The sequence below is a fragment of the Pollachius pollachius genome (assembly GCF_949987615.1).
Source record: "Pollachius pollachius genome assembly, chromosome: 1".
Classification (NCBI taxonomy): Eukaryota; Metazoa; Chordata; class Actinopteri; order Gadiformes; family Gadidae; genus Pollachius; species Pollachius pollachius.
Genome location: NC_136934.1, coordinates 40,474,208 through 40,500,518, shown reverse-complemented (window position 1 = coordinate 40,500,518; position 26,311 = coordinate 40,474,208). Strand labels below are relative to the sequence as shown.

The following is a 26,311-nucleotide window of genomic DNA, read 5'->3' as shown; positions in this document are numbered from 1 at the left end:
ATTTTTCCATGTGAAAAATTCCATGTGAAAAATCCTCTTGATGGTTATGAAATTATAGGTGGCTGGAAGCTACTCGGAAGCAGAGAGAGGAGAGGAGAGGAGAGGCGAGGGTTAACCATGTCGGTGTTATGTAACCGTCTTGGGGTGGTGGTGGTGGTGGTAGTCATCATATCCCGCGTCGCTCGTCGTGCGCCGTCATAGGTCTGTTCTGGCTGCCCTGCTCTTGTACTGCCTGCACACACCAGCTTCAGCTCGACATCAATACACCGAGCAGTGTGTGTGCATGTCGGTCTCGGCGATTCACCCCTGATCAATGCGCGCATCCCTTAAGACTCGCGTGGGATTTTCAACCAACACCCAGGCAAGATTTTGATATAAATTACAATCGTTTGATTTTATATATCTATCTCTGTATTTGTCTTATCGAATCAAATACGCATCTTATTCTATCGGGTTGTGTGTTGTTGTTGTTGTTGTTGTTGTTATTGTTGTTGTTGTTGTTGTCAGTAAAATAAAAATATTACCCTGCAATGATCACACATAATATAAGGGCATTTAACGTTGAAACGGTGATTGACACTAAGATATGTGTTTCCAACGTGGCGCAGTTAAAATAGCCTCCCAGGCGGGGCGGGTGCAGATGAAGTTTGAACATATGTGTTTTCAGCACCACCAGTCGCTGGACAGCACCCACACTGTTGGGCTGTGTATAGCACATGCCAATCATTTAACATTGGACTGAAAGGACCAACGTTTTACAGTATGGACAAACAAATATAGGAAGTTACTGAGATACTATCCAGTTTTCCCCTTTTTTTTAAGGAGGATTTTATGTTCATTAGTGATCAATGATCACTAATATGATGACATGCAAAACATTTTTGACATTCCTTTTCTTCAATACTGTTAAATACGAAGGTACCAATTTACATTATTGTCAATTGTACAGTGTAATTATACATGTCGTAAGCAATGTAACAACCTGAAACAACATGTAATATGTAATAACGTGAAGAGTATAACCTCAACCATTACCACACCTCCATAATGTTACAACCTATTAAGTGCAGGCTGTAACATGTTGCTACATCCCTTATTACACAGTACCTAATTGTGTTGTTACATTGTACCGGGCACATACATGTAACGTGGAATTTAACATGTAATGTAAAGTGTAACCAATATCAATACGGTATGCAAGTGGTTGGCCATTCAAAACTAGATGTAAGTATTCCATTCCAGATTAATACATTTAGTAAAGTAAGTTTAAAGGGATTTGGAATGCACTTTGTTGCCAGTTTAGCTCCTAAACATGACTGAGCAAAGTGTGAATCCTTGTGAATTGCAGCTAATGCAACCAGGATTAATCTAAGGCTTTGACTCAGCTCAGGGTATCCAATCAACATTGACCGGAGTCAAGCGGATAGTCTGCCTAAAAGACCACATGGATTACGTAATCCTTCTTCATCAGCTTTAGCCTGGACCAAGAGGCAAGGGTGCCCCCATCACTGCCCCGGAGGCAGAAGTTTACCGCTGTAGAAAGTCAAATTAAAACAGCATGAGTACTAGCAAATCAAGCATTATGCTTGTTTTGCTACAATTCTTTGTAACATAAATATGCCTATGTATGCTTGAAGTATACATAGGCATATTTCTGTTTCAAAGAATCATTTAGAATCAACGGAAGAAAAATGCATATCTCGATTCAGGAAAAGTCAGTATTCCTATCTCTAATGTGTTATTCTCTTATTCTCAGCCCTATTGGCTCCAAATATATTTAGATTTAAAACGCTTGATACCATCGACCTCCGCTGATGTATTTATAATAATAAGAATAACCTTTTAAGGATAAACCCACACGTGTGCAAATTATTGGCCCTGAATCCCCCCTATGAGTTGTTGAGTCAGTTTCTGCTGTCCTCCTGTTGCTAAGTCAGTTGCTAGGGCATGGTTTGGGGTGTTTAGTACTGGCTGTGCATAATCTAAGGCGGTGGGGCAGTGTGCAAGGCAGCAATACAAGAACAACCACGAGAACACATCTGATGGTCGCCTCTTATCTGCTTACGGAAACGCAGACTGTAGGAAAAGGCAGTGAGGCGCAATGTTTAGAGTATGACTTTAATCTGGGCTGGTCGAGGTGTTATTAGCAAGGGTTCTCTGATTCCTGTACAGTCATCCTTCAGAAGCTTCACAGCTAAAGTATAATAATATTTAAGCTGCCAGGCAGTCAAATCCTTTCCATTCATTAGCATGTCTCTGAAGGATTTTGAAAGGAGCGTAACCAAGGCATAGGAATACAAAATACGAAAGAGTATGTAAAACGATCACCATCAAAGCGTTCAGAAGTGATGGCTCAGATTTGCAGATGACATCACACCGGCCTTAGGGTTGTGTATGCGATGGGGGGGGAGGGAGGAGGGGAACTACCATGCTTACATAACATTGTGCCTTGAATGCTGAGAGGCGTCGTGTACAACACGTTAAAGGAAGCGGAGCACTTGTACAGAAACCATTCAAGCCTGAAATAAAAGAGTGAATTATTCAGACAGTCCTTTTATGTCTGAACTCATTTATAAATGCATACAACATCTACATAAACAGATGTTGTGTTACTTTTTCTAAGTGTATTCATCTTTTAACAATCATTATTGTGGAACATTGTATAGGCCAATTCCATATTAGTCTGAGTATTTATACTGCGATGGAAGTAGTTCTTGATGTGGGTAAAGACACAAGGAATTTCCCCTTGTATCCCTTTATCGAACACCTGCTGGTCCACTTTATTTTGGGTCATGTTTATTATACTCAATTTAAAAGTTGTTGTTTTCCCTCGGTGGCAGGGGGGGGGGGGGGGGGGTTCGGAGATCTCGCCTAGGGTGCCAAAAGGGCCAGAAACGCCACCGGCCGGGAGCTGAAATGGGAGCACAATGAGTTGACTTGTCGTTCCCGAGCAGCGTGCACACGTCACAGGATGCGTTGACTCTGGTGCGGTCATTGTTGGACGAGTGCTTGTACCATCTGTGCCAGGCGACTGCATGGCCGCGCAGTGTGCGGCACGATGGAGCTCAGACTCCATTCAGTCCAGCCTTTTCATGACTCCACCGAACACAGCCTGAGCGATGCACGTTCACAGAGTGCAGGCACTCATCAGTAGCATAATCATAATGGCTGTGTATTCAATCCCTAGGAACCACGCTGTTTGAACCACAATGGGACCCTTCCAGGAATATGAGGTGTGTTTATGTTAAGTCTGATTCAATGTATTGAATCGATTTCTGATTGTGAATTGCTAAGCAAAAAGTCCTCACTCTATTCAAATTATTCCTCAACCCTCACTTATAAACCTGGTCACAGCATGAGGAAAACCTTGTACTGTCACCATTTACGATTGATTCTAATCCAGGCTCATGTTTGTGTATTTTGTTGTTGTTGTTATTGTTTTTAACAGGAAAAGAAGTCGCCAGAGAAAGGAAGTCCCCGGAGTCGTATTCCCCGCCTGGTCCTCCATCCCTTCCGGCCCAAGGATCAAGGGTCTCCTGTGTCGGAGTCCCCCACCTCAGAGGAGGACGGGAAGGACTGCGACCTGAGCTCCGACCGCTCCAAAAGAACCATCAGCACCAACAGCTTCTGCTCCGGTGAGACCTCCATCCACATCCAGCCCCTTCTGAACACCAGATTACCACATTGACACAAAGGTCTCTCTGCAGTCCCCGTCGACACTGCACACTTCATCTCCATGTCATATAGTATACCGGCACTTACCTGGCCGTGTGTGGTCCGAAACCCAAATACTAATACTGTACAATAGATGACAGAGGTTGCCCCACTGCTCAGACCCCTGTCTGTGTACCCCCCCCCCCCCCCCTCCAAAACCCCTCCAGGCTCAGAGCACGGTACCACTGGGTCTCCCCCTCCCAAGCGCCAGCCCGGCGTGAAGAGGGTGAGGCTGATGGCGGAGAGGAGTGCCGAGCGGGCCGGTGCTACACGCCACCAGCGCCAACAGAGGCCCGTCGCCACGGCAGCCAAAGGTGAAGAAATGGAGGGAGGGTTTGGGATGTGTTTTGTGTTTGTGAAACAAGAATGTACAGAGATAAGTTAACCATGAGAATACTTGTTGTTGGTTTGTTTTACCTCACTTTGGTCATTTCTTTCTGCTTTATAATACGTTAAAGTAGATTTTATTTTTAATGCTTTGGTTGACGACATTTATGTGTAGCATCGGTTGTATGTAAGCTTTTTCCTGATACTTACCACAAATCCACACAAATAGCTGTTTATTTCACACATGTCGACACATTGTAGGGAAGGTTAAGCAATATTGTGATGAAATTGAGTTTGTATCTGTATATCTGTGATTGTCCAACCATTTTGAGTCAATATTTAATTTTCCAAATGCAATTACTTGGAATATCTGAAGTTGGATAGCAGATGAAACTACACTGTCATGAAAAACAAGATGCTATACCTGACACTTTAAAAAAATATTATATTCCCTATATATCAGCAACCGATCTGAAGTAACCTGATTGGTTGAGGAAAATGTTCAGTGCTTAGCCAATTAGGCTGATTATCTGGAGTTTTCTTCTGTGAAAGCAGACCTCTAGAGCAGACAGTTTAACCACAAAGTATTGAGGATCGATTATCTTTTCACTGTTCTGTTTTGCACACTCACCAGCACTATGGTTTTATCTAATGACAAAAGGTGCTATTCAGGTATGGTCTGTCTTTGCATTGATGCTTACTCAGCTGTGTTCTAGATAGTTCCATACTTGATATTTGATATACTCGATAAATTATAAATGACTGCTAGGGTCCTTGGCAGAATGGTGAGGCAAACTTGAAATGAAACTAGCCACTTGCATGAGCTATGAAAATTATACTCTTGAAAAGTTGCTCCTTAAATTCCCAAGATAAGATACACCATTGTTAGCAAATGTTTGGATGTAAAGACATCCAGAGCCTACCACCAGGTCCAGGCCTTGTACATAAAGGTCCTGGCGAGCTGGGTTATTTACAATGTGGTCAGGCAGCTGGCTCACGTGGTCATCCTGTCGCCCCTGCAGGAAGCGAGGCGGACTTCAGCTCCTCCAGCAGCGCACGCAGCCTGAAGAAGGCGAGCGGGATCCCGAGCCTGGCTGGGAAGAAGACCCCTCGCAGGCATGTCTCTGAAAAGCTCCTCCCCACTACATACTAGCTGCTCTGGCACGGCATTCTAGCAAATTGGTACCCTGTTTCTTTTTCAGGTCTTCCTCATCAAGTCGGACCACTCGCACAAGACTGTTGCCATTGTTCAAGCCGGCAGGAAGCCACATAGCCAATCAGGATTCCGAGCTCTTCGCCCCCTACCAGACACCGACCAGGGCCTGCGCCTCCACCACCACAAGCAGCAGCAGCAGCAACTTCAGCCCCGTCCCCAGGTGCTCACACACTTGCCGTCACGATTCGTTATAACGAAAATGGAAGGCAAGAGGTCGTTATGTCAGACAGGGCCTGAAGTGACATGATGTCATTGTTTATTTTCTGTTTTAATCCCAAGCCTTCTCCTTCCTGCTTTTCCCTCTAAAGTAAAGCACATTTTGTGTGGGCGCAGTGCAGCACAAGCCAAAGGGGGTAGTTTGCGTGGGTGTTGGATTAGTATGGTTTCCCACATCCCCTCATCCCATCTGACTGGGATTATATCAGCAATGCGTGTGCAGTCGGGATTATGGAGAATTTATTGGGACAAATGTCTGGGTTTTGTCCGCGGTTGTTGACCCAAGCGACTGGGTTTGTAGTTTGAAATGTGTACTCGGGATAATTGTTTTTTACTCAATCTTTTTTTAGGGAGATGGGAGTAGAAGGATTATAAATATTTCAGTGGATGGCTAATGGAACTGAACTTGCTGCATTTCAACCCAACGTTTTTCAGCCTTGTAATTCCCTTCTGGGAGATTGTCCTGTAATGCACTCACAATTGGGACTGAATAGTCAATTTGACATAAATTCTATACTTCCAAGGATTCTTCAGCAAACTGCATAGCTTTAAATAATCCAACCGTTGACACAATTGCAACATGTTTCCCTCAAAACGTCAATGAATGCATTATCTACGAATATATTCTCTCCCCTCTCTTCCCTTTTTGGACTATATCTCCTATAGTCACCTCTTTTGTCACGCTCGGTGTCGTGTTCCTCATGAGCCGTGTTCTGAAAGGTTGGGCTATTTCTGGCATGGATGTAGAACACTCTCCACGGGCAGCACATTTTGCAAGGTTGCTGTGATGAAGGGAAAGAGGCTTGCTCCTTTCTTTAGCTTGTTGGCCAAATCCACCCCACCCTTTAGTAGGCAAAAAAAAATCCCCTTATCAGTCCTGTTATTTATTTTGAAGCTTCAATTGGCCTTATTTAATCTGCAGTTAATGCTTGTTGGATGTGAGTGTATACATTGTGAGCCAAATTAATTAAATTGGGTTTTTTTTCTGCTATGCTGTGATTTTATTTCAACATGTAGCCCTTTGAGATCTTTGGATGAAGTGTGTGTGTGTGTGTGTGTGTGTGTGTGTGTGTGTGTGTGTGTGTGTGTGTGTGTGTGTGTGTGTGTGTGTGTGTGTGTGTGTGTGTGTGTGTGTGTTTGAAACAAAGGTGCCCTTGCAGAGTTAAAGAGTCAGTCAAATGCTATGCTCATAATTTGGAATAGCTGTGAAAGCTCGCAACAAGCTAATGTGGAGTGTAATGGTTCACATCCAACACAACTAATTAATGCATTCCTTCTGAACAGCACAATCCAATCTAGTTCCTCATTGTCATTTTTGCCAATCTGACCCACATTGGTTCTCGCACCAGGCGGGTGAGACTGGGTCGCTACCACTCCTGTGGAGACAACCATGGCATCATGGCCCCTCACCCCGAGCAGTACCTCACTCCTCTGCAGCAGAAGGAGGTGAACATCAGACACCTGAAGACCAAGCTAATGGAGTCGGAGACCATCATTCATGACAGGTTGGTTAGTTCAAATACTTACAGCCATAAGCTCTAAATATTTATTTCACGTTCTATAGAATTTCCCTACGGATAAGACCCGTCATCATCCATAGCATGTCATAAATTGACAACCTATGCCTTTTGCTGAAGGTGCTGTAGGTATTTCTGATTGAAATACTATGAGATCCTGTTTCTGGTTCTCTGCGCCTACCTCTGGATGAGACAATTTTGATTCTAGGCGACTCCCGGCTTATTTGTGACAAATCATTGGTTTCGTGGAGGTGTGTGAAATGAAATGCTTCTCAATTAAAGTATTCTGCACCCTTTACAACTCTCAAATCTTGCCTACAGCAGCTCTAACCATATGACTGGTCCTTACCATGAGGATTCCTTTAGGAATGTTGTGTATACTCTATTGGTGTGTTTACAATGTATTTTTAGAGAGGCTGACGTAGACGAGCTGAAATCCCAACTGGAAAGGATGCGGGAGGACTGGATCGAGGAGGAGTGCCATCGCGTGGAGGCGCAGCTGTCCCTGAAGGAAGCCCGAAAAGAAATCAGGCAACTACGTCAGGTGGTGGAGACCATGAAGAGCAGCCTCATGGAGAAGGACAAGGGGATCCAGAAGTACTTCATCGACATCAACATCCAGAATCGGAAGCTGGAGTCCCTGCTGCAGAGTATGGAGCTGGCCCAGAGCGGATCCAACCTCATGGATGACCAGAGCATGGACTTCCTGTGTGACATGCCCGATGGCGATGTGAAGGCCAAGCTCGAGGAGGAAGTTGGGGAGGCATTGGGAGACCAGGCGGCTGAGCAAATGGCAGACAGTGGGCTGCTGCTGAACGATGAGATGGCCAACAGAGAGGACATTTTGGAGCGGGTCTTGATGTCCACCGCCGTGGATTTCAATCAGGACATTGGCTGCAAGTTGAGGCCCGGGGAGGGTCCCAGAGTGTCCACACTGCTGGAGGAGGATAAGCTGGTGGATAAATCAAATGCATCCACAGCTGTCCTGAAGAATCCCTTCTCCGTTGCTGACATGAGAACGTCCCGTTCAAAGGAGCCTCCCAAGGCTGAGAACAAGGAAATGCAGACCGAGATAACGCCTGCGTCTCAAGACCTCCAGGCTCTGCTCCTTCAGCTCCTAAAGCTGCATGGGGGAATGGTGGGAGACGCCTCTGTCAGCCGGCAGGGCGATGCAGACCTTCTCACCCCTTTTCCCTTACCTGCCCATGCCACCACCACCACCGACTTCACGGACTCCACACCAAGCCCTGTCCCCACAGAGAGCCCCGAAAGCTGGACTGATTCCGGGATGTGCTCCGCCGCGGAGCCCGCAGACGGTCCCAGGTTCATGGAGGAGCTGGACTTCAATGTCTGCGAGGGGGGCCCTGGGGAGGCGCCTGAGCTGGGCACAGAAGTTAAGCGTTACTGGAGCAAAAGCTTTCTGGTTGATCTGGTGGCCGTGGCGGCCCCCGTGCTGCCAACAGTGGCATGGCTCTACTCGCGACATGGCGTGGACGGAAGTGCTCCGGTGTACAACATCGCCGCCCTGATCCGGGGCTGTTGCATTATGGGATTGCACTCGCTCCGCCATGTCGCCTAGAGACCAGATGTCTCTTTCGCTCCTCCCAACCGCATGCACACACCCAACATTCTGCTAAAGCACTTCAGCAATTCTGCTACGTTATCCATGTTTTGATTTCTCATTAGATTTATGATCATGCAGTCATGTTCCACCACTGCAACGTTGCACTACTGCCTGATTGAGGCACACTTATCACACATAGGGTATTTATATTGGGTGGAGTTTAAAGCATTTCATTTGTCTTTGTTTGTGTCATTTAAATGTATAAATATGAATCATCAGGGTAGATGGTATTGATGTCCAATATTTTTCCTTGTATTAAGCTATTTGATTGATCCCCAAAGTGCTATGATGTATAAGCTTTAGGAGGTGGAGATGACTGTTTAATAGCGTTTGTGTTGGATGATTGGATTTTTGTTCTATTGCTCTAAGAGAAACCTTAAACCTTCAGCCAAAGCTTTAACGTGAAATCACTGTTAGTTGTGTGATCGTTGTTTTCTCCTGTGGAGGTGGGCTTTGTACACTTCATGGTGTATTGGAAATATGTTCCCCTAAAAGCAACTTACACTGGTAATGTGCCTGAGCGATGTGCAATACTGACACCTATGTCCTTGTGTATTTATTATTATTAAAGCATGATAACCGCATTCATGTATTTTGTGGTCTGTTTTTCAAATTGCCTCAGCTCAAACTGAAAGCAATTGAAAGTAAAAGTACTTTAGACTGATGTAAGCAACAGCAGCAGCTATAATCCCAACCTCCCGGTCTATACAAGTCTTCATTCACATGAATTAATCAACATCATATCCTCGGCATACTGAGTGCACCGAACACAATTCTTATGACTGCAGGTTACGTAACCGATTTGTCATGCATCCCTTTCCATCCATGTCCCTGGGGCTACCTCGCAGACTGAGTGCATGTCTTCCACTTTACTGGAACCTCTCTGGTTATGTCAAACTGTGTTCCAGATCCTCAAGCGAGGGAGGGACGCGCGCGCGGGGGGGGGGGGCAAACAGGGAACAGAACTAGGTCTGCACCAGTTCCCTTGTGTTTTTGCAATGTCAAGCCACCCATAAGGGATCTTATTAGATGGGATGTCTGAATCAGTGTAGTGTTTTGCATTAATATCCACTGCTGTTGGGTTAATAATTCGGGTGAATTTTGTCTGGACAGGAGTAGGCCTTGGTCCCCTGTCAAGCCATGTGGGTATCTCTTGGGTTGGGTTACCATGACGTAACAGACTTATCAACCCAGGCAGATGTAATCTCTGCAGCGCAGTTTATAAAAAGCTGATGGAATGTAGAGGGGATTCAAAAATGGGCGTCTTTTGAATCACCACCTGGAGAAGAAGTTAATGTTTTACAAGACTTTGACAAAGAATCGAAAAGTTGTGCCCAGAAACCCATTCAACACACGCAACGTTCAAATATAAGGTACGCTAACTCACAGAAAGTTGAGGTGGTGAAATGTCACATTGTTTTGTGATTGAAAAAACGTGCGTTATAGGGCTTATGTCTTTGAGAGTAGAATTTGTTTTTGATGTTCAACTGATCGGGGGTCACTGCTACAGGATTAGTGGTTATCCACCACTGTTGGTCCTTCTTTATTAAACTGAACTGCACCTGAACAGTCCTTGTCAAGCTAGAGTGCTCTCTATAACAGATGGTGGAGACGGCAGTGCAGGAGCCTGTACTTTGAGCCTAGGAAACGGAAAACATGTTTGTCCTGAGGGGACCTCTAGAAATGGCAGTTTGCAAAGTATTCAGCCTTTAGCAGATGGTGTATAGCCAAGCATTATTGATGCAATTCTTTACTCTCCTTAATCATGTCCAATGGACAGACTCGTAATCGTTAATTTATAAAACATGCAGTTTTCCATGGTGATTGGTTTGGGAAGAATATAATCCAAATAAAGACCTTAACCCCATTTAGTTTCTCATGAAACTATATTTTTTACAGAAGCAGGGCAGTACTTCAATAAAGATAGACATAACCTATTGCCCAAAACACAAGCACAAAATTACTTCCAAGGCCTAATTTTAATAAATTACCTTTATTCATATCTTTGGAGGACATATCTTCAAAGGTATTGTAAGAACATCGTTTACATTTCTAACTCCAAACTCAACAGTCAGACCATTATTCAGACAACTGACACAAGGTACATTTCCCTTGACAGTTCAACTGTTCAATCTCAAGGCATCAATTTGAGATTATTTATTTTGTGGTATTGATTGCGTGGTCAGATCTTGGGTTTTCAGATTGCAGGCCATAATTATAAAAATTGCATTTTTGGGATCTTCTTGAGAACACATGAAATAACATGTTCAGAGATCCCAACCTTACCCAAATCTATGTCTTCAAATAAGTAAAAAGGCAAAGAGATAATGCGTTGTGATAACCTAGCACGATTGTATGACAATTTGGTAATTTATTTGATAGCAGTTCAGTAGTTATGCGATTACCATAGGAACCCATAGGAAATGTTGAATTATGCAAATAGAGAGTTATCAAGGTGCTCATAATCAAAAAATTAACTTTGACTAAATGTCCATACTGAATTCCATGTTTCTACAGGCTGCACTACAAATAGATACATTAAATATCTATCGACTAGAAAATGTGTTTAAACAAATATATTAAATAAAAGGCAGGCAAAAGAAATGCAACACTGGTATACAGTGAACCTTGACCAGTTATAAATAACACAAAGCAAAGAATAATAACGTGATCCTTTTCATTACAAGACTCCATGAGCGTTTATAGGTAGTTTATTTACATCTGGGCCATTGAATAAGTAGAACAGTTCCCTTGAGTTATGAGGATGAAATTGGCATCTACTCAGCGTGTCATCTAATCATTTATTAAAGGTTTTTTGGTAACCCTCGATGAATTTGCTGTAAAAAAGAAAATGACAAAAGGGAATCCAACAAAAATAAAACAATAAAAATAGCATTGCCATGGCACAAATTGTACTGAAGGTGTACCAACGTGAACCATTGACCTCCTGTCCCCACGACAGGCATGGTTCCAATGGCTTCGGGTGGACTGACAGAGCAGCGAGAGGGACGAATGTAGGTGTTTTCAGGAGCTTCTGTCCCGACAGTGATTCTGCTTGATGTAATAAGCATGGGACAGCAAGTAACAATTTAAATACAGTGTCTTTCCCCAAGCTGCGCTTCGTCCCCCGGCTCGAAATTGAGCATTCCCAAAGTGTTACGAGAGCTTCACCGCGATTTTCTGATCCTTCTTCATCATCCGCTGCGCGTCTTTTTCAATCTTCTTCCTCTGCTGTTCCATGGTACGCTTTTCCCTCTCCGCCATCTTCTGTTGTCTGTTTTAGAGCAGCAGAAGAATCAACAGACAAATGAAAGCGATGCCGCATAATATCCACAGAGGACAGGCATCATTGTGCTGTGTTCTTCTTTCCCACCACTGCCATCTGCTGGTCATTACTTAACTGACATGCTGTTGCTGATGATACTATCTATTAGTCCATTACCTGAGAACCTCTTCTGCCTCCCAGGCGGCCTCAGACTCATCCTCCCAGGCGTTTGCATCCCCCTGCCAGGTGTCCATCTCCCCCAGCTCAGCCTGGTGAACACATGTTTGATGAATGCACTGTACTTCAGGTTCAGTTTGATCAAAAGACAGCATTTCATAGAGATTTCCGCTTGAGTCAATTAGCAAAATCAGTTTTATGGTTTCCTGTGATTATCAAGCTCAAATCCAATATAAATGAGTGTGGACTACAAATGGATCAGAAGCTCTTATTAAGCCTAACTACTTTACTTTACATTTAAATACATAAAAGGTATTTAGCTATAATAAATTATTCCATACGAAACAAGTCAAGTCCAGTTGTATTTATTGGAAAATATTAAAAATGTCAAAATATTTAATTTTACAATTCAGCAAAGACAATAGTTTTTTATACAGGAAAGATTAACCCCTAATCAAATTCACTTCAGAGTGTCAGATGTAACAGAGAGAGCCTAGATCCCAAGCCAGGTGGCCAGGACCAACACTCACCGAGGGCTGGATGAAGGACATCATGTCCTGCGTGGCTGCCAGTCTGCTGGAGAAACCTGCCGAGCCGTCTGGCACCAGGTAGTTCAAGGGCTCCCTCTTCTTTAGCACTATCTGGAAGAGTTGGAAAGAGGAGAAATACATAGATTCAAAATATAATCTATCCATGCACACATACACACACTATACAAATCAAAATGAAGAAACACTTCATATACGCTTTAAAACGCTAAAAAAGGATAAGGGGGGAACTTAACATTTCATTGTACTGATTTAAATTGCTGTAGTTGAAGCTAATTGATGCTGCATGATGCTGGAATGCATTTTGGATTGTAAGGGCAACTGGTTGGCAAACCTTTTGTGTTTTCCTGATGGTGGGGGTCATGTCTTTGAAGTAGTCGGGCTCATTGTCTGCATCTTCGGCAGAGGGAGAAACGTTCCCGTTGCCACCCTCAATCTTGATACTAGTCGGAGCATCTTCATCCCATGAACTCCACTCCTCTATCTCTGGCTGCCTCACAACAAGTTAAAACGAAGAATTAAGGAGAATAAACAAAATCAGTAGGTAAAAGAAAATATTGACATTGAAAAATATGTAAATAATATATTACTGTGGAATATAAACACCATCTAGGCTAAATATTAGATGCATTCAAAAGATGTTTTGTCTTAATGATTAGCCAGTCACAGACATTCTGTACAGGACTGTTACTGAACAAAACATTGACAGACCTGTTTCGTTCCAGAGGAAGGGAAGTCCACAGTAGTTGGTAGTGTTATTTGATCACCACTGAGTTTGCGTCCCCTTCCAGTCCTGTAGCAGAATAACAAATGAACCAATTCAATGTACAGAGTTGATGCTATACAACTAATAATCATCTTACCCTAAAGTTATAGATAGCTTACCTGCATATCAACCGTTTGAAGAAGGAGAGTAAGCTGGCTATACATGTGCAGATCTTGAAAAGGCGGAACTGAGTGATGGCCATGATGAACTTAATCTGTGGCGAAATAAAAGGAGAAACATTAGAAATGGGTTCAAACTGATAGATAGCATTTTCTCCGCTACCACAACTTGAATCCAATACAGGCGACATCTTGATGGAACGCTAATTGAGACTTTTAGTGAAATCAGGGGTATGGATGAAGCCTTTAGCGTTATTTAAACCATGAACCAAAATAAACAGTGCATTTGATGGTTCAACAGCTGTGTCCATTGACAAGATCAATGTACAACATCAACACATGTGCTCACCATACACAACGTCCAAGTACAATATCCAGGAGAGATGCTTTGGTTTCTTCCGTGGGTGTCAGATGCACTTTAAGACACCAAAACTGTTCATTTATTTAGCTAATCTTAGCTTGCTAGCCTTTCTAGCCAGATAACCATTATCTTAATCCCTCGCGTTGTCTCCATGAAATGACGCGTTCACAATAATTGAGGTGTAACGTTGCACATCACGGCAATGTGTGGAACAGCTGTTCAAACCGATGAGATTACATGATAAAGGTACAATCTGCAGTTTCTCTTCCACTATCCCGTGGCTGCCATCTTTGAGCTGGGATGCATCTGAACACGGAAGTGCAGCAGAAGCGTGTTCACTGAGGCTTACCGCTGGAGACACGGCTGAGAGAGGATCCTGAATTAAAGCGTTATCCTACTGTACCACAGCGCAATTTCCGGTCTTTCGCTCCCTGAGAGATGTATAGGCCAGGTAACTGTCGCTTGAGCAAGAAGAATAACAACATGACACGAATCACAACAACATGGAGGATAATATTGGGTTTTGATGAAAAGAGTTACTAGGCAATAGCCAAAACATGTAACAGAACGAAAACGGATGTGCTTCTATAGAAAGTCACTCCCTCTCGCCCCTTAACCCATGTAACTGAAAGTCACGCCCTCGCTTCTTCTGTTTCGGGAGCCCCGTACTGACGGGACGGTTCTCCCGTGATGAAGGCCATCCATGGGAGACACATTTTCTGCAGTTTCTGTCGCTATAACAGACACAAACCAACACAATCTGTAGCCCCATATGACGAAATTGGCCATTAAACAACGAACATTTTACATAGGCAACACCACCGACATACAAAAATAAGAAAAGAAAAGAAAATATCTTATCTGGTTGTTTGAAAATGTAATTCAGAAATTGTCGATCGTATCTGCCAGGAGGCAACAAAATAAACCAACCAATAGAACTTGTACATCACGACTAACGTCACAACGGCCGCCTCTACCGCAAAGCTTCTTTTTTTTTTAGAGAGAATAGCTAAATAGCTCTGCTCTATATTGGAGGCATTTGAGTCATAGTTAATATGTATGTAGTAAAAAGTAATCATGGTTTAGTAACTAGATCGTGAATGCTTTGTCATTACTGGAAGACATTGTTCTGTTGGAAACTGTCGCATCGTTTCTCTTAACCAACCATAGCAGAGCACAGCGGGTAGAGGGAGACTAAGCCAATCTAAGGCAGTTTAGGGCGGGTCCAGAGGAAAGTGGCAAGTTTGAAAACTGGATTAACAGACATTTGAAAAGACTGATCCTCTGCCGAGGTTACAAACCGTAAGACCGTAAGACGCGATGATAACATTTGAGTCTAGATTAGATAATATGGAATATATATCATAACAAGTGTTTAATCTGAAATGGTTTAATGTATATCAATGTGTTTTGGAGATGTTTTCGGAAGCTAATTTAGCTAAGCTAACGTTAGCACGATGCTAGTTTTACTTCTCCAAGACGTGCCTCATAGTGTTCTGATCTGCGAATAAACTCCCGGAAATACTTTTATAAACTTGACATGATCCACATGCCAGCCACTGACAATGCAATTGCAGACGAGTCTAGGCGTTTTCTTATTTTTTTTCATTCACGTGTTGTTACTAAACCCAAGACAGCACTGTTAGTTTCTGATGTGTTTTTTGATGACGTAATTACAGACCCTTCACATTTCAGATGGAGGAAGAGGAACACACTGACCGGGAGCAGCAGCGCGCCATGTTTTTTAGAAAATTAGACAAATTAAAGAAGAATCTTAACGAAGGTGAATATGATGGAGGCCCCCAAAGCACTGTTAGGGTCTTTCTTGAGAACACGTAACATGTTAAGTGATCCCAACCCCATTGCATACATAACTTAGTCTTCAAACAAGTAAAGAGGCAAAGATACATTTATTTGTGATGATATTATAGCACGGTTGTATGGAAGCAGCAGCTTGCAATTCTTTTTAGAAAATTAGACAAAATAAAGAAGAATCTTAATGAAGGTGAATATGATGGAGGCCCCCAAGCTGACGCTGAAGGTGGTTTAGCTGCTGTTGTTGTTAAGGAGCTGAATATAATTTAGTAAGGATCAATGTGTTTAAGTAGAATACACTTTCCTGAACATCTTCCGCTTGTCTTACAGATGACACTGACAATATTAACCTGGTCATTGGTTCAAATTCTCCTGAATCATGCCTGACATTCCTAGTGGACCTGGAGAAAAAGGGTGACCCTAATTTGGACCATAACCATCTGACCCGACTGCTGGATTTTCATACCAGGGTGTTCTCTAGTTTACCAATGCGAAAGCACTGTCTAAATGAAAGCTATGCAAGATTGCTGGTTAGGTATGCAGAGCTGGAAGCGTAAGTACCCAGAGAAATTACCTAAATACCATGTATTTTCTTTACAGTTTCCTTGTTAAATATGAAAAAGCAAAGGACGTGAATAAGATATTCATTACTACCAATATATTTTCTGTTTACGTGTCCCATTTTATTCCATTAGAATACAAGATGTCAATGAAGCAGAAGCCCATTTCATTGTGGCAACATCTCACAGCCAGAATTTTGCGTTTGTCCACATCGCTTATGCAAACTTTGAACACGCTCAAGGTAATGTATTTCATTGTTTTAAATACTGTAAAATTAACCTAGTTGTCTTGTGATTATCTAACCTAGGTCAATAACGCATGTTGTCCATTTGATATCACTAGGCAACACAAAGAAATCCGTTAACATTTTGCTAAAAGCTATGGAAGTGAATGCAAAACCCAAAGACTTGCTGGCTCTTGCGCTACAGAAACTTCAAAAAACAACAGTGGATAAAGAAAACCTCCAAGGTAGATTTTTGATGCGTAACACTTTTTTATTAACAATGGACTTGCAGGCTTTTGTGAAACTTAAAAGCAAAATATCAACACAGTATCTGATATTTCTTATGTGGTTTATTTTTCATAATGAAACATCCTCAGTAAATACTTTCAATGAGCCTGTTCAACGTGGCTCTGAATATGAAAAAATGGGCAGGAAATCAGACGGTACCGGAGAATTTCAGCTGTCCAGTAATTTGGGTTCAGGGTAAGGTTTAAATGAAAATAATCTAGCTCACTTGTCTTAGTATTTTTGGAATACACTGTATTATGATGCATTTTCTTATCTGGCCCCCAGGACAGAGTATTTCTGCCCATCATCAGATGATCATAATCCTGGGTGGAGGTCAGGCTCTCACCACAAGAGTCTTGGCTTGGTGAGTGTTAGGCAATTTTCTTTGAAAAAATTAAACATGATCACTTTATTCTACTTTATTCCATATTCTATATTATGTTTAATACTATGGTCCTTTTACTTATTCTTTGTACATCAGCCAGGGAGAGTCCCTATCGTTCCTGATCGTATCGCTGAGCTGGCCAGTGATGATAGCAAAGGGAATTCTTCAATGAAAAGTGACGCATTCATCCCAAACAGCTTGTCAAGGTGGTTCATCATGTGTCTAACTTGCACATAAATCAACTGGTTTTGGAAACGTGTCTTGAATTTTTGTTTCCTCATATTGTTTCAGGCAAACTTCTGGTTCGAGTTCCAGTGCCATGGGTACCTTAACATCTGCCAGAAAATTGCCAGTAGGCGGAGATTTCCTGAACTTCAAAGTGAGTCCTCACCTAATGTATGACCGCCTAACGATCCGGTGCGATTTGATGAATATATATATATATAGATAGATAGATAGATAGATAGATAGATAGATAGATAGATATGAATCAATCTGATGGATAAAGATTTGTTTAACGTGAACACATCAATTTTCTATTAATTGAAATAAGCCTTCTATAAAAGAGACATTGCCTACTTTCAAATATATATGGTATAGGGACCATGGAATCGTAAGTTTTTATATTTAATTCTTTATGGTACGGGGAAAAAATGGAAGACACATTCATAAATTTAGAACTACATGTCTACTTATTTGTTTATTTATAGACTTGATCGCTGTCCTACACAATTTAAAAAAAATGGCAAAGCTTTTGTCAATATTCCCCTCCTTATAAGACCCAAAGAACTTCCACACGTTTGATTTCAGATTCGCTGGTGCAGTGAAAATCATTTCAAAGTTTTCAGACATGGCTGTTATTCGCACACTCTCAACTCCGGTTGTTCCCTTCTCGTGAGACGCAGGGCCGAGATATACCCAAACACACACGCGGATCCGCCCGCTTCCTTAAGCAGACATGCAAACGGCGCGCTTTTTGACGCGAGTCGCTTTTTTATCATAGATTTTGGGGACCTGTGTGGTTCGTGCAGATCCGAAGAGTTTTTTTTTTTTGGGGGGGGGGGGGGGGGCGTGCGCGTCGATCGGTGCGCGCGTGCAGGTGTCAATAATCCGTAATCTGACTGAGACCCCTCGAGCCTTCGAAGTAAAGAAAAGTGATTCCGGAAATGATTTTGTTAGGGGACCAATCACAGCCCTTGCCGTCGCATTGACGGATAGTTAAATATTGGATGCGCATGCACACGTAGAGCTACGGAGAGGGTCTCCGACAGGGTCTCCCCTAGGAGTCAATTCACTGGGGACGCTGTGGACAAGTACCTACTAGTTTTCAGATAACTTCGATAACTTGTTTAACTAAGTGGATGTGGTAGGCTACACCACGGGATGAGATCACTGCCACATAAATATAGGTAAGACACAATCTTTTTGCTTGAGATTAGCTGGTGCTGTCTGTCCGTCTGTCTCTTATGAAGCAGTGTATACTAAATTTAATTTCCTATTTATTAAAGCATATAGTATAGGCCTTCTCATGTTAATAGGATATTACACCGTCATATTTTTTCCGACTTTGGGTAGCGCTCTCTTTTTTTGTCATACATGTGTTTGCATCCCTGCTTAAGTTTCATTTCCCGGATATGTATTGAAACGGAAGGAAATTTGTTGACTGTCTTGATATCAGTCTGAAGCTTTGCTCAACCGATTCGCAACGTTTAAATCTGTGCATCGACAGATTCTTGGTCATTTTAAATAGATTCAGGGGCCCACGTATCGATGTAGTCGCATCTGTGTTAATCCAACCAGATACCGATTCGTATCGGTGAATCATTTCAACCCTAATTCTTTCTAAGCGAAATTCCCTTTATGACATGTCTGTTTCGCTAGCGCCCTGATGTGAGTCCAGAGATGCAGTGTTGGAAGGACCAGGCCTCAGTGGACTCCACCACCTCCCTCCACAGACAGGAGCGCGGCAACGTGTCAAGAATGGAAGGTACAACCAAGAAACATGGCATGCCATGGCATGTCGCACTTGAAGGCATGAAAACATAGATTAAACAGGTCTCTGTTGCACCAAAATGTTTCAGATATATATACACTTGTTATATACAGTGGGGCAAAAAAGTATTTAGTCAGCCACCAATTGTGCAAGTTCTCCCACTTAAAAAGATGAGAGAGGCCTGTAATTTTCATCATAGGTATACCTCAGCTATGAGACAAAATGAAAAAAAAAAAATCTAGAAAATCACATTGTCTGATTTTTAAAGAATTTATTTGCAAATTATGGTGGAAAATAAGTATTTGGTCAATAACAAAAGGTCATCTCAATACTTTGTTACATGCCCTTTGTTGGCAATGACAGAGGTCAAACGTTTTCTGTAAGTCTTTACAAGGTTTTCACACACTGCTGCTGGTATTTTGGCCCATTCCTCCATGCAGATCTCATCTAGAGCAATGATGTTTTAGGGCCTTCGCTGGGCAACACAGACTTTCAACTCCCTCCAAAGATTTTCTATGGGGTTGAGATCTGGAGACTGGCTAGGCCACTCCAGGACCTTGAAATGCTTCTTACGAAGCCACTCCTTCGTTGCCCGGGCGGTGTGTTTGGGGTCATTGTCATGCTGAAAGACCCAGCCACGTTTCATCTTCAGTGCCCTTGCTGATGGAAGGAGGTTTTCACTCAAAATGTCACGATACATGGCCCCATTCATTCTTTCCGTCACACGGATCAGACGTCCTGGTTCCTTGGCAGAAAAACAGCCCCAAAGCATGATGTTTCCACCCCCATGCTTCACTGTAGGTATGGTGTTCTTTGGATGCAACTCGGCATTCTTTCTCCTCCAAACACGACGAGTTGAGTTTTTACCAAAAAGTTATATTTTGGTTTCATCTGACCATATGACATTCTCCCAAACCTGTTCTGGATCATCCAAATGCTCTCTAGCAAACTTCAAACGGGCCCGGACATGCACTGGCTTTAGCAGGGGGACACGTCTGGCACTGCAGGATTTGAGTCCCTGGCGGCGTAGTGTGTTAGTGATGGTAGCCTTTGTTACTTTGGTCCCAGCTCTCTGGAGGTCATTCACTAGGTCCCCCCGTGTGGTTCTGGGATTTTTGTTCACCGTTCTTGTGATCATTTTGACCCCACAGGATGAGATCTTGCGTGGAGCCCCAGATCGAGGGAGATTATCAGTGGTCTTGTATGTATTCCATTTCCTAATAATTGCTCCCACAGTTGATTTTCTTCACACCAAGCTGCTTACCTATTGCAGATTCAGACTTCCCAGGCTGGTGCAGGTCTACAATTGTGTTTCTGGTGTCCTTTGACAGCTCTTTGGTCTTGGCCATAGTGGAGTTTGGAGTGTGACTGTTTGAGGTTGTGGACAGGTGTCTTTTATACTGATAAGGAGTTCAAACATGTGCCATTGATACAGGTAAACAGCCTCTTAAAGAAGAAGAAGTTACAGGTCTGTGACAGCCAGAAATCTTGCTGGTTTGTAGGTGACCAAATACTTATTTTCCACCATAATTTGCAAATAAATTCTTAAAAAATCAGACAATGTGATTTTCTGGATTTTTTTTTTTCATTTTGTCTCTCATAGCTGAGGTTTACCTATGATGAAAATTACAGGCCTCTCTCGTCTTTTTAAGTGGGAGAACTTGCACAATTGGTGGCTGACTAAATACTTTTTTGCCCCACTGTGTGTATGTATGTATGTGTGTGTGTGTGTGTGTATATATGTATGTATATATATATATGTATGTATGTATGTATGTATGTGTGTATGTATATATATATATATATATATATATATATATATATATATATATATATATATATATATATATATATATATATATATATATATATATATATATATATATATATATATATATATATATATGTGTGTGTGTGTATGTGTATGTGTATATATATTATATATATATATATTATATATAATATATATATATATATATATATATATGCAGCACCATAACAGGAGTTCTAGGTACTTGGCATGCTGTAAACAGTACTTTTTTTGGTTTTGGGATGATGAGAACATGGCATTTGTCGAATGAGAAACAAGCATGAAATTGTCTCTAAACATTGCATTCATCTTCTCCCCCCCCCCCCCCCCCATAATCTCCCCTCTGAAAGACATCACAATCACTTTTAATCAGATCCTCAGCTCAAATTCTCCAAAATCCTGTCGGGATTATTTGCTGAAACTGGAGAAGAGTGGCAACCCACAGACAGACTGCACGCTGCTGACTCATCTCAAGGACTGCTATGCTAAAGTATTCTCCAGACTGCCAATTGAACAGTACAACAAGAACGAGAGCTATGCCAAGATACTTGTCAGATATGCAGAACTCAAGGGGTGAGTGTAAGAAGAAATCATGTTTGCTATATTTATGTTTTCTTTTGTACATTTTTTACATCCTTGGTTGAATTTTTTTTCTTTCTTTTTCTAAAGGATTGAAGACTCGGATGACGCAAAGGACCATTTCATAGTTGCAAGATCCAACTGCAAATACTTTGCCTTTGTTCACATCGCACACGCCCAGTTCGAAGTCTCTCAAGGTACAATTTATCATTTGTCATTTTTATAAAATCATGATAGAATTAACTAGAAAGGTTGCAGCATGTGCATTTTATGAAGAAAATGGGTGTGGTTGCATGAGCCAACTCGTCGTGTGCCCGTTATTCTGTGAGCATGCTAAGGCTAGTAAGGCTGATGAGCAAGCATGGCGAGTTTCAATTTCCTGGGCCATTAATTGCCAATTAACCAAAGCGGCACTTTACTTTTTTGGGACCTGCTTATGCGTGCTTTCTTTACGTATACCAACTTTGACAACTCTTCCACCAACTTTTAGAATGGTGGAAGTCAGCGTATTTTCCCTATTGACCTTCATTATAATATATAGCTTGGTGAGCACCTGCAACAGTGGTTATTTGAAGTTCACCATGTGACGTAAATTTATCAGCTATCAACCAAAACGTTGCACATTACCTAAGGGGGATGGACACACCAAAGTGTAGGTTCCTGGGGTTCTTGGAAAACTTTTGGAGACCTCCTTACTTCTGGTCTACATATGCCACAGTTGAATATGACAACTCCCTTTTGTTCAGGTTTGGACTGGTTGATTATAGCATTAAATTAAATATATATATTTAGATATATATTAAATATATATCTGCAGTGCTTGGAATCTAAAAGTAGACTTTTGGTAGTGCTTTGCTACTGTAGGAGTAGGTAATTATGCGTAATTAATTGTGTGGCAGAGATAAGGCATTTGTTTAATTACCCCGTTGTCATTTCTCATGCCATCTTCCCATCCCCTTTTCAGGCAACATCAAAAAAGCAACATCAATTCTGTTGAACGCCCGGACACTAAACGCCAAGCCACCCAGGCTTCTTGAGTTGGCGCTGCAAAACCTTAAGGCCGGGGCAAAGAGGCTAGTACCTAAAGAAGAAGAGGAAGAACAGTCCCCGGTTGGGGTCCAGTTCCAGAGTCAGGGTCTATCAGGTTCTATACCTCGACTGCTGGACTCCATCCCCACACCCGCCCTCCATATTCCCACACCTGTCCTCCCTATTCCCACACCCGCCCTCCATATTCCCACACCTGTCCTCCCTATTCCCACACCTGTCCTCCCTATTCCCACACCTGCCCTCCCTATCCCATCCAGAATAAACCAATCCATGGTCTGGCAGACTCCCAATAACAAGAGGGAGCCCTATGCAAACAGGTAACTGCTATGCTGATAGATCCTAGTTCTGTCCCTTCACTAGGATTTAAATTAAACCTTGGTGGTTTATAATGCTTTCTAGCTGTGAAGCCAGCTTGCTTTCTCTGCAAAGCGTTCAAAGAGTTCTCTCTTCTACAGCTTTGTCACTCCTAGTGTAAGGAAGGACCCACCTGATGTGGCTTTCTCAGCATCGCAAAGTGCATGCGCGGCCCAGCCACCCTCCACCCCTGTAAACCAGGTGTCATATTCACACATCCAACAGGTAAAAACCATATTCCTAACTCCCATCATGTGTACCACAACACTATGTTTGCTCACTATTTTCTATAAAGGAGAGTACTGCTTCATACGGACTTCCAAGTCCATGAAGAATTTGCGGAAAGGTTAGACCAGTGGTCCTGGATTTGGCAAAATTGAGGAAATGGTCCAATTCTCCCCGATTATTTTGCTTAAATGCATAGAGTTGATGTTGCGGATGCGGACTGAAAAAAGCAAGCGTGACGGTTCCCCTTTATGGTGCGTCTACATTGTTGTTTCAATAGGGTATTTATTTAGGACATCGTTTTCGTGTTTACGTCATTTTGGCTAACTGGTTACGTTCAATTTTCAGAATGTCATGAAGGCTTTATCAAACGAATCAATCACCATTAAAGGCAAAGAGTACTTCATCCTAAAGATGATTGGGCAAGGTGGATCCAGCAAGGTAACGGTGGTCTAGGATCTGCGAAAAACTGTTCACATTGTGATTGCCTCAAATATTTCCTATCTGACTTTAAGTCTGCAGAAGATGAGACACTGTAACCTAGTCATAGTGTCCAATAATATCTCATCCAGGCTGGTGTCATTGAGGTTATTAATTGATTTTCTTTTCTTTTTTTTCCAGGTTTACCAGGTCCTGGACCACAAGAAGCAGTTGTACGCCGTGAAGTACGTGAACCTTGAGGAGGCTGACCCCCAGACCGTGGAGAGCTACAAGAATGAGATAGAGCATCTGATGCGCCTACAGCAGTTCAGTGACCAGATCATCAAGCTGCATGACTAGTGAGTCATCGGCCCAAACTGAAGTTCCTCTCTGCAGAGTCCAGCTAGGCACTTTTTGTACTTTACATAACATCCTGCTAGGTCCTTTGTTGATAACTTATCAACCGTTATCAACACCACAACGGACGGTTGTATTGTATGTATGGGCTGTATGTTGAAAGTGCACGTTCTGAACTGCCTTGTGCAGGCAGGGAACCTGATTGGGTGAATCTGTTCTACTTCACCGCAGTGAATTAACCGACCGCTACATCTACATGCTGATGGAGTGTGGGAACCTGGACCTGAACACTTGGCTACGGAACCGCAAGAAGGTCCCCCCACTGGAGAGGAAGTTCTACTGGAAGAACATGCTGGAGGCGGTCCACACCATCCACAAACACGGTAGCGTTCCCGTCGCTCCCGTTGTCAAACATTTAGTTGGCAATTTATTCACGTCACTCATTCCGGATTGTTTTTGTCTTTTCCACGCAGGAATCATCCACAGTGACTTGAAGCCTGCCAATTTTGTCATTGTGAATGCCTCCCTGAAGCTGATTGACTTTGGCATCGCCAACAGCCTCCAACCAGATGTAACAAGCATCATGAAGGATTCTCAAGTAATGCTTCATCCTGATAAAAAAGCATGTATAGTGCATTGACTAAATGGTGGATTTAACCTTATTTATTTAAGTCTCATTGAGGTGACGCACCACTTTTGCAAATCCCAAACGCATGACCTTTTAAAAAAATCATGCAAAGGGCAAAGTTTAAGACTATAAAAAACAAAACAGCTGACCTACGATGCAAAACGGCAACAATTTCCAGCATTTTACTCTATCGTTCCATGCCGAGACACAAGCTCCAGTAAGGGAAATTGACCTTGAAGCTCATTCCAGGGTTGGAGCTCAACATTATATTGACATTAACGTCTTGAAATATTGCAATCATGCTTGTGTTTGTCCTTCATTTCATCCTATCCCATCACAGGTAGGAACCCTGAACTACATGCCCCCTGAAGCGATTAAAGATACGTCATCCCAACCTGGGAAAGCCAGCTCTAAGGTGCATTATAATATATCACATGCTAAGACATTGTTCAGAAAGCCTCTCCATGCGGGATACCTTACACATTTCTTCCTTTGTACTGTTTTAGATCAGTCCGAAAGGTGATGTGTGGTCACTTGGCTGCATACTGTACTGCATGACGTATAGACGCACCCCTTTCCAAAGTATAACTAATCAGATCGCCAAGCTGCAAGCCATCATTGATCCCTCCCACAAGATTGAATTTCCTGACATTGCAGAGCGGGATCTGCTGGACGTGTTAAAGGTAATGGGATACAAATACATGGAATCCGGGAGCCCAGGGTGTATAAAGATAATTGTTCTAGAGACGTTCAATATACCATGCTTTCAAAAGCATGTTTAACATTCATGTTTTAAAAAGCTTTTACTCAACTCTACACAGTCACAGTAAGATCATGAGGTCATACACAATGTATTAGTTTGACATGGAGGAGGTTGACAATACATGTGGTTTGTTTTTTCGGCTACCAGAGATGCTTGGTTCGTAACCCAAGGGAGCGGATCTCTATTGCGGAGCTTCTGGAGCATGCATACCTGCAGCTTGATTCCGAGCCGTTACCCGAGACAAGTACCTAACTCACAAACATGGATAATTGACATCAACATGAAGCTTGCTTAATGCTGCTTTTCCAAACTGCCGGAACCAAATGAAACCCGCTTGAATCTTTGTTTGATTGTTTATTTTGTTAGGACTTCCGAATAGCGATTTGGGAAGAATCCTGACGGACCTGGCAGCGCTCAACTCTCCCAACAGCATTGTCAGAGCTGCTAATGTAAGTGTAACTCCAAACAGTCAAGCGCTTGCATTGAACATTTTAGACTTGCACAACGTCACTAACATTTGTCTTCTTTTTTGCACAACTTATTCGTAACTTTCTCACTGTTGCAACCGTACATTGTCACATTTTAAACATTTTTTATTCCTTAGAACCTGGCAAAGATGTGCAACAGTGGCAGAAGGCTGGACGTGACTGAGTGCGTAAAGTCATCCAGCCAACTATCTTGGAAGATGTGATATTTTTTGGTGCACTTTTTTCTGTTGAGCGCTGTTGAGCTCATTCTCTGTACATTTTTTATTAAAGACGATATATCTAGTAGGTTGCATTTCTAACGTCCATGTTTCATGTTTTTTTTATTTTTAGTAATGTCATTTCATTTATATAACTTTTCTGCTGTTAACTTGTTTACCTTCTTCCTCCTCAATGCTGCAAAGTATAATTCCAACTTACCATAATGTATTCAGCCCGCACTATTTCTTCAAATTATTCAAAACGGAAATCTTTCTTACGTGTACTCAAATAAACATTAGGTTTAATTCAAATCACAAGTCTCTG

The 26,311-nt window shown here is 42.3% G+C and overlaps 3 protein-coding genes across 4 annotated transcripts; 2 read left to right on the top strand and 1 right to left on the bottom strand.

The window, feature by feature from the left end:
- Positions 1 to 3,209: 3,209 nt before the first annotated feature.
- sybu (syntabulin (syntaxin-interacting)) lies at positions 3,210 to 8,569 on the top strand (the record flags this gene model as incomplete). The annotated part of the gene is made up of 7 exons (XM_079741192.1): positions 3,210 to 3,233; positions 3,449 to 3,635; positions 3,882 to 4,028; positions 5,064 to 5,157; positions 5,244 to 5,417; positions 6,823 to 6,978; positions 7,402 to 8,569. 7 exons carry the CDS (start codon positions 3,210 to 3,212, stop codon positions 8,567 to 8,569), a joined length of 1,950 nt encoding a protein of 649 aa, XP_079597318.1.
- A 2,740-nt stretch (positions 8,570 to 11,309) lies between these two features.
- ebag9 (estrogen receptor binding site associated antigen 9) lies at positions 11,310 to 14,287 on the bottom strand. Its single transcript, XM_079739854.1, has 7 exons — positions 13,839 to 14,287; positions 13,490 to 13,584; positions 13,316 to 13,397; positions 12,939 to 13,094; positions 12,587 to 12,697; positions 12,057 to 12,148; positions 11,310 to 11,888 (listed from the first exon to the last, which is right to left on the bottom strand). The coding sequence occupies exons 1-7, from the start codon at positions 13,839 to 13,841 to the stop codon at positions 11,771 to 11,773; spliced, it is 657 nt and encodes a 218-aa protein (XP_079595980.1). The 5' UTR covers positions 13,842 to 14,287; the 3' UTR covers positions 11,310 to 11,770.
- An 808-nt stretch (positions 14,288 to 15,095) lies between these two features.
- Positions 15,096 to 26,276, top strand: ttk (ttk protein kinase). Of its 2 annotated transcripts, none has more exons than XM_079746071.1 (23): positions 15,096 to 15,160; positions 15,546 to 15,633; positions 15,996 to 16,218; positions 16,361 to 16,467; positions 16,569 to 16,694; positions 16,827 to 16,932; positions 17,023 to 17,101; positions 17,219 to 17,328; positions 17,414 to 17,501; positions 19,004 to 19,109; positions 21,276 to 21,498; positions 21,595 to 21,701; positions 22,469 to 22,871; positions 23,010 to 23,133; positions 23,482 to 23,574; positions 23,755 to 23,912; positions 24,142 to 24,293; positions 24,384 to 24,508; positions 24,879 to 24,953; positions 25,045 to 25,221; positions 25,449 to 25,545; positions 25,668 to 25,750; positions 25,906 to 26,276. In XM_079746071.1, exons 2-23 carry the CDS (start codon positions 15,546 to 15,548, stop codon positions 25,990 to 25,992), a joined length of 2,937 nt encoding a protein of 978 aa, XP_079602197.1. In that variant the 5' UTR covers positions 15,096 to 15,160; the 3' UTR covers positions 25,993 to 26,276. The 2 variants fall into 2 exon arrangements, with proteins under 2 accessions (XP_079602197.1, XP_079602198.1); XM_079746072.1 differs by having other exon boundaries at positions 15,122 to 15,152.
- Positions 26,277 to 26,311: the final 35 nt, after the last annotated feature.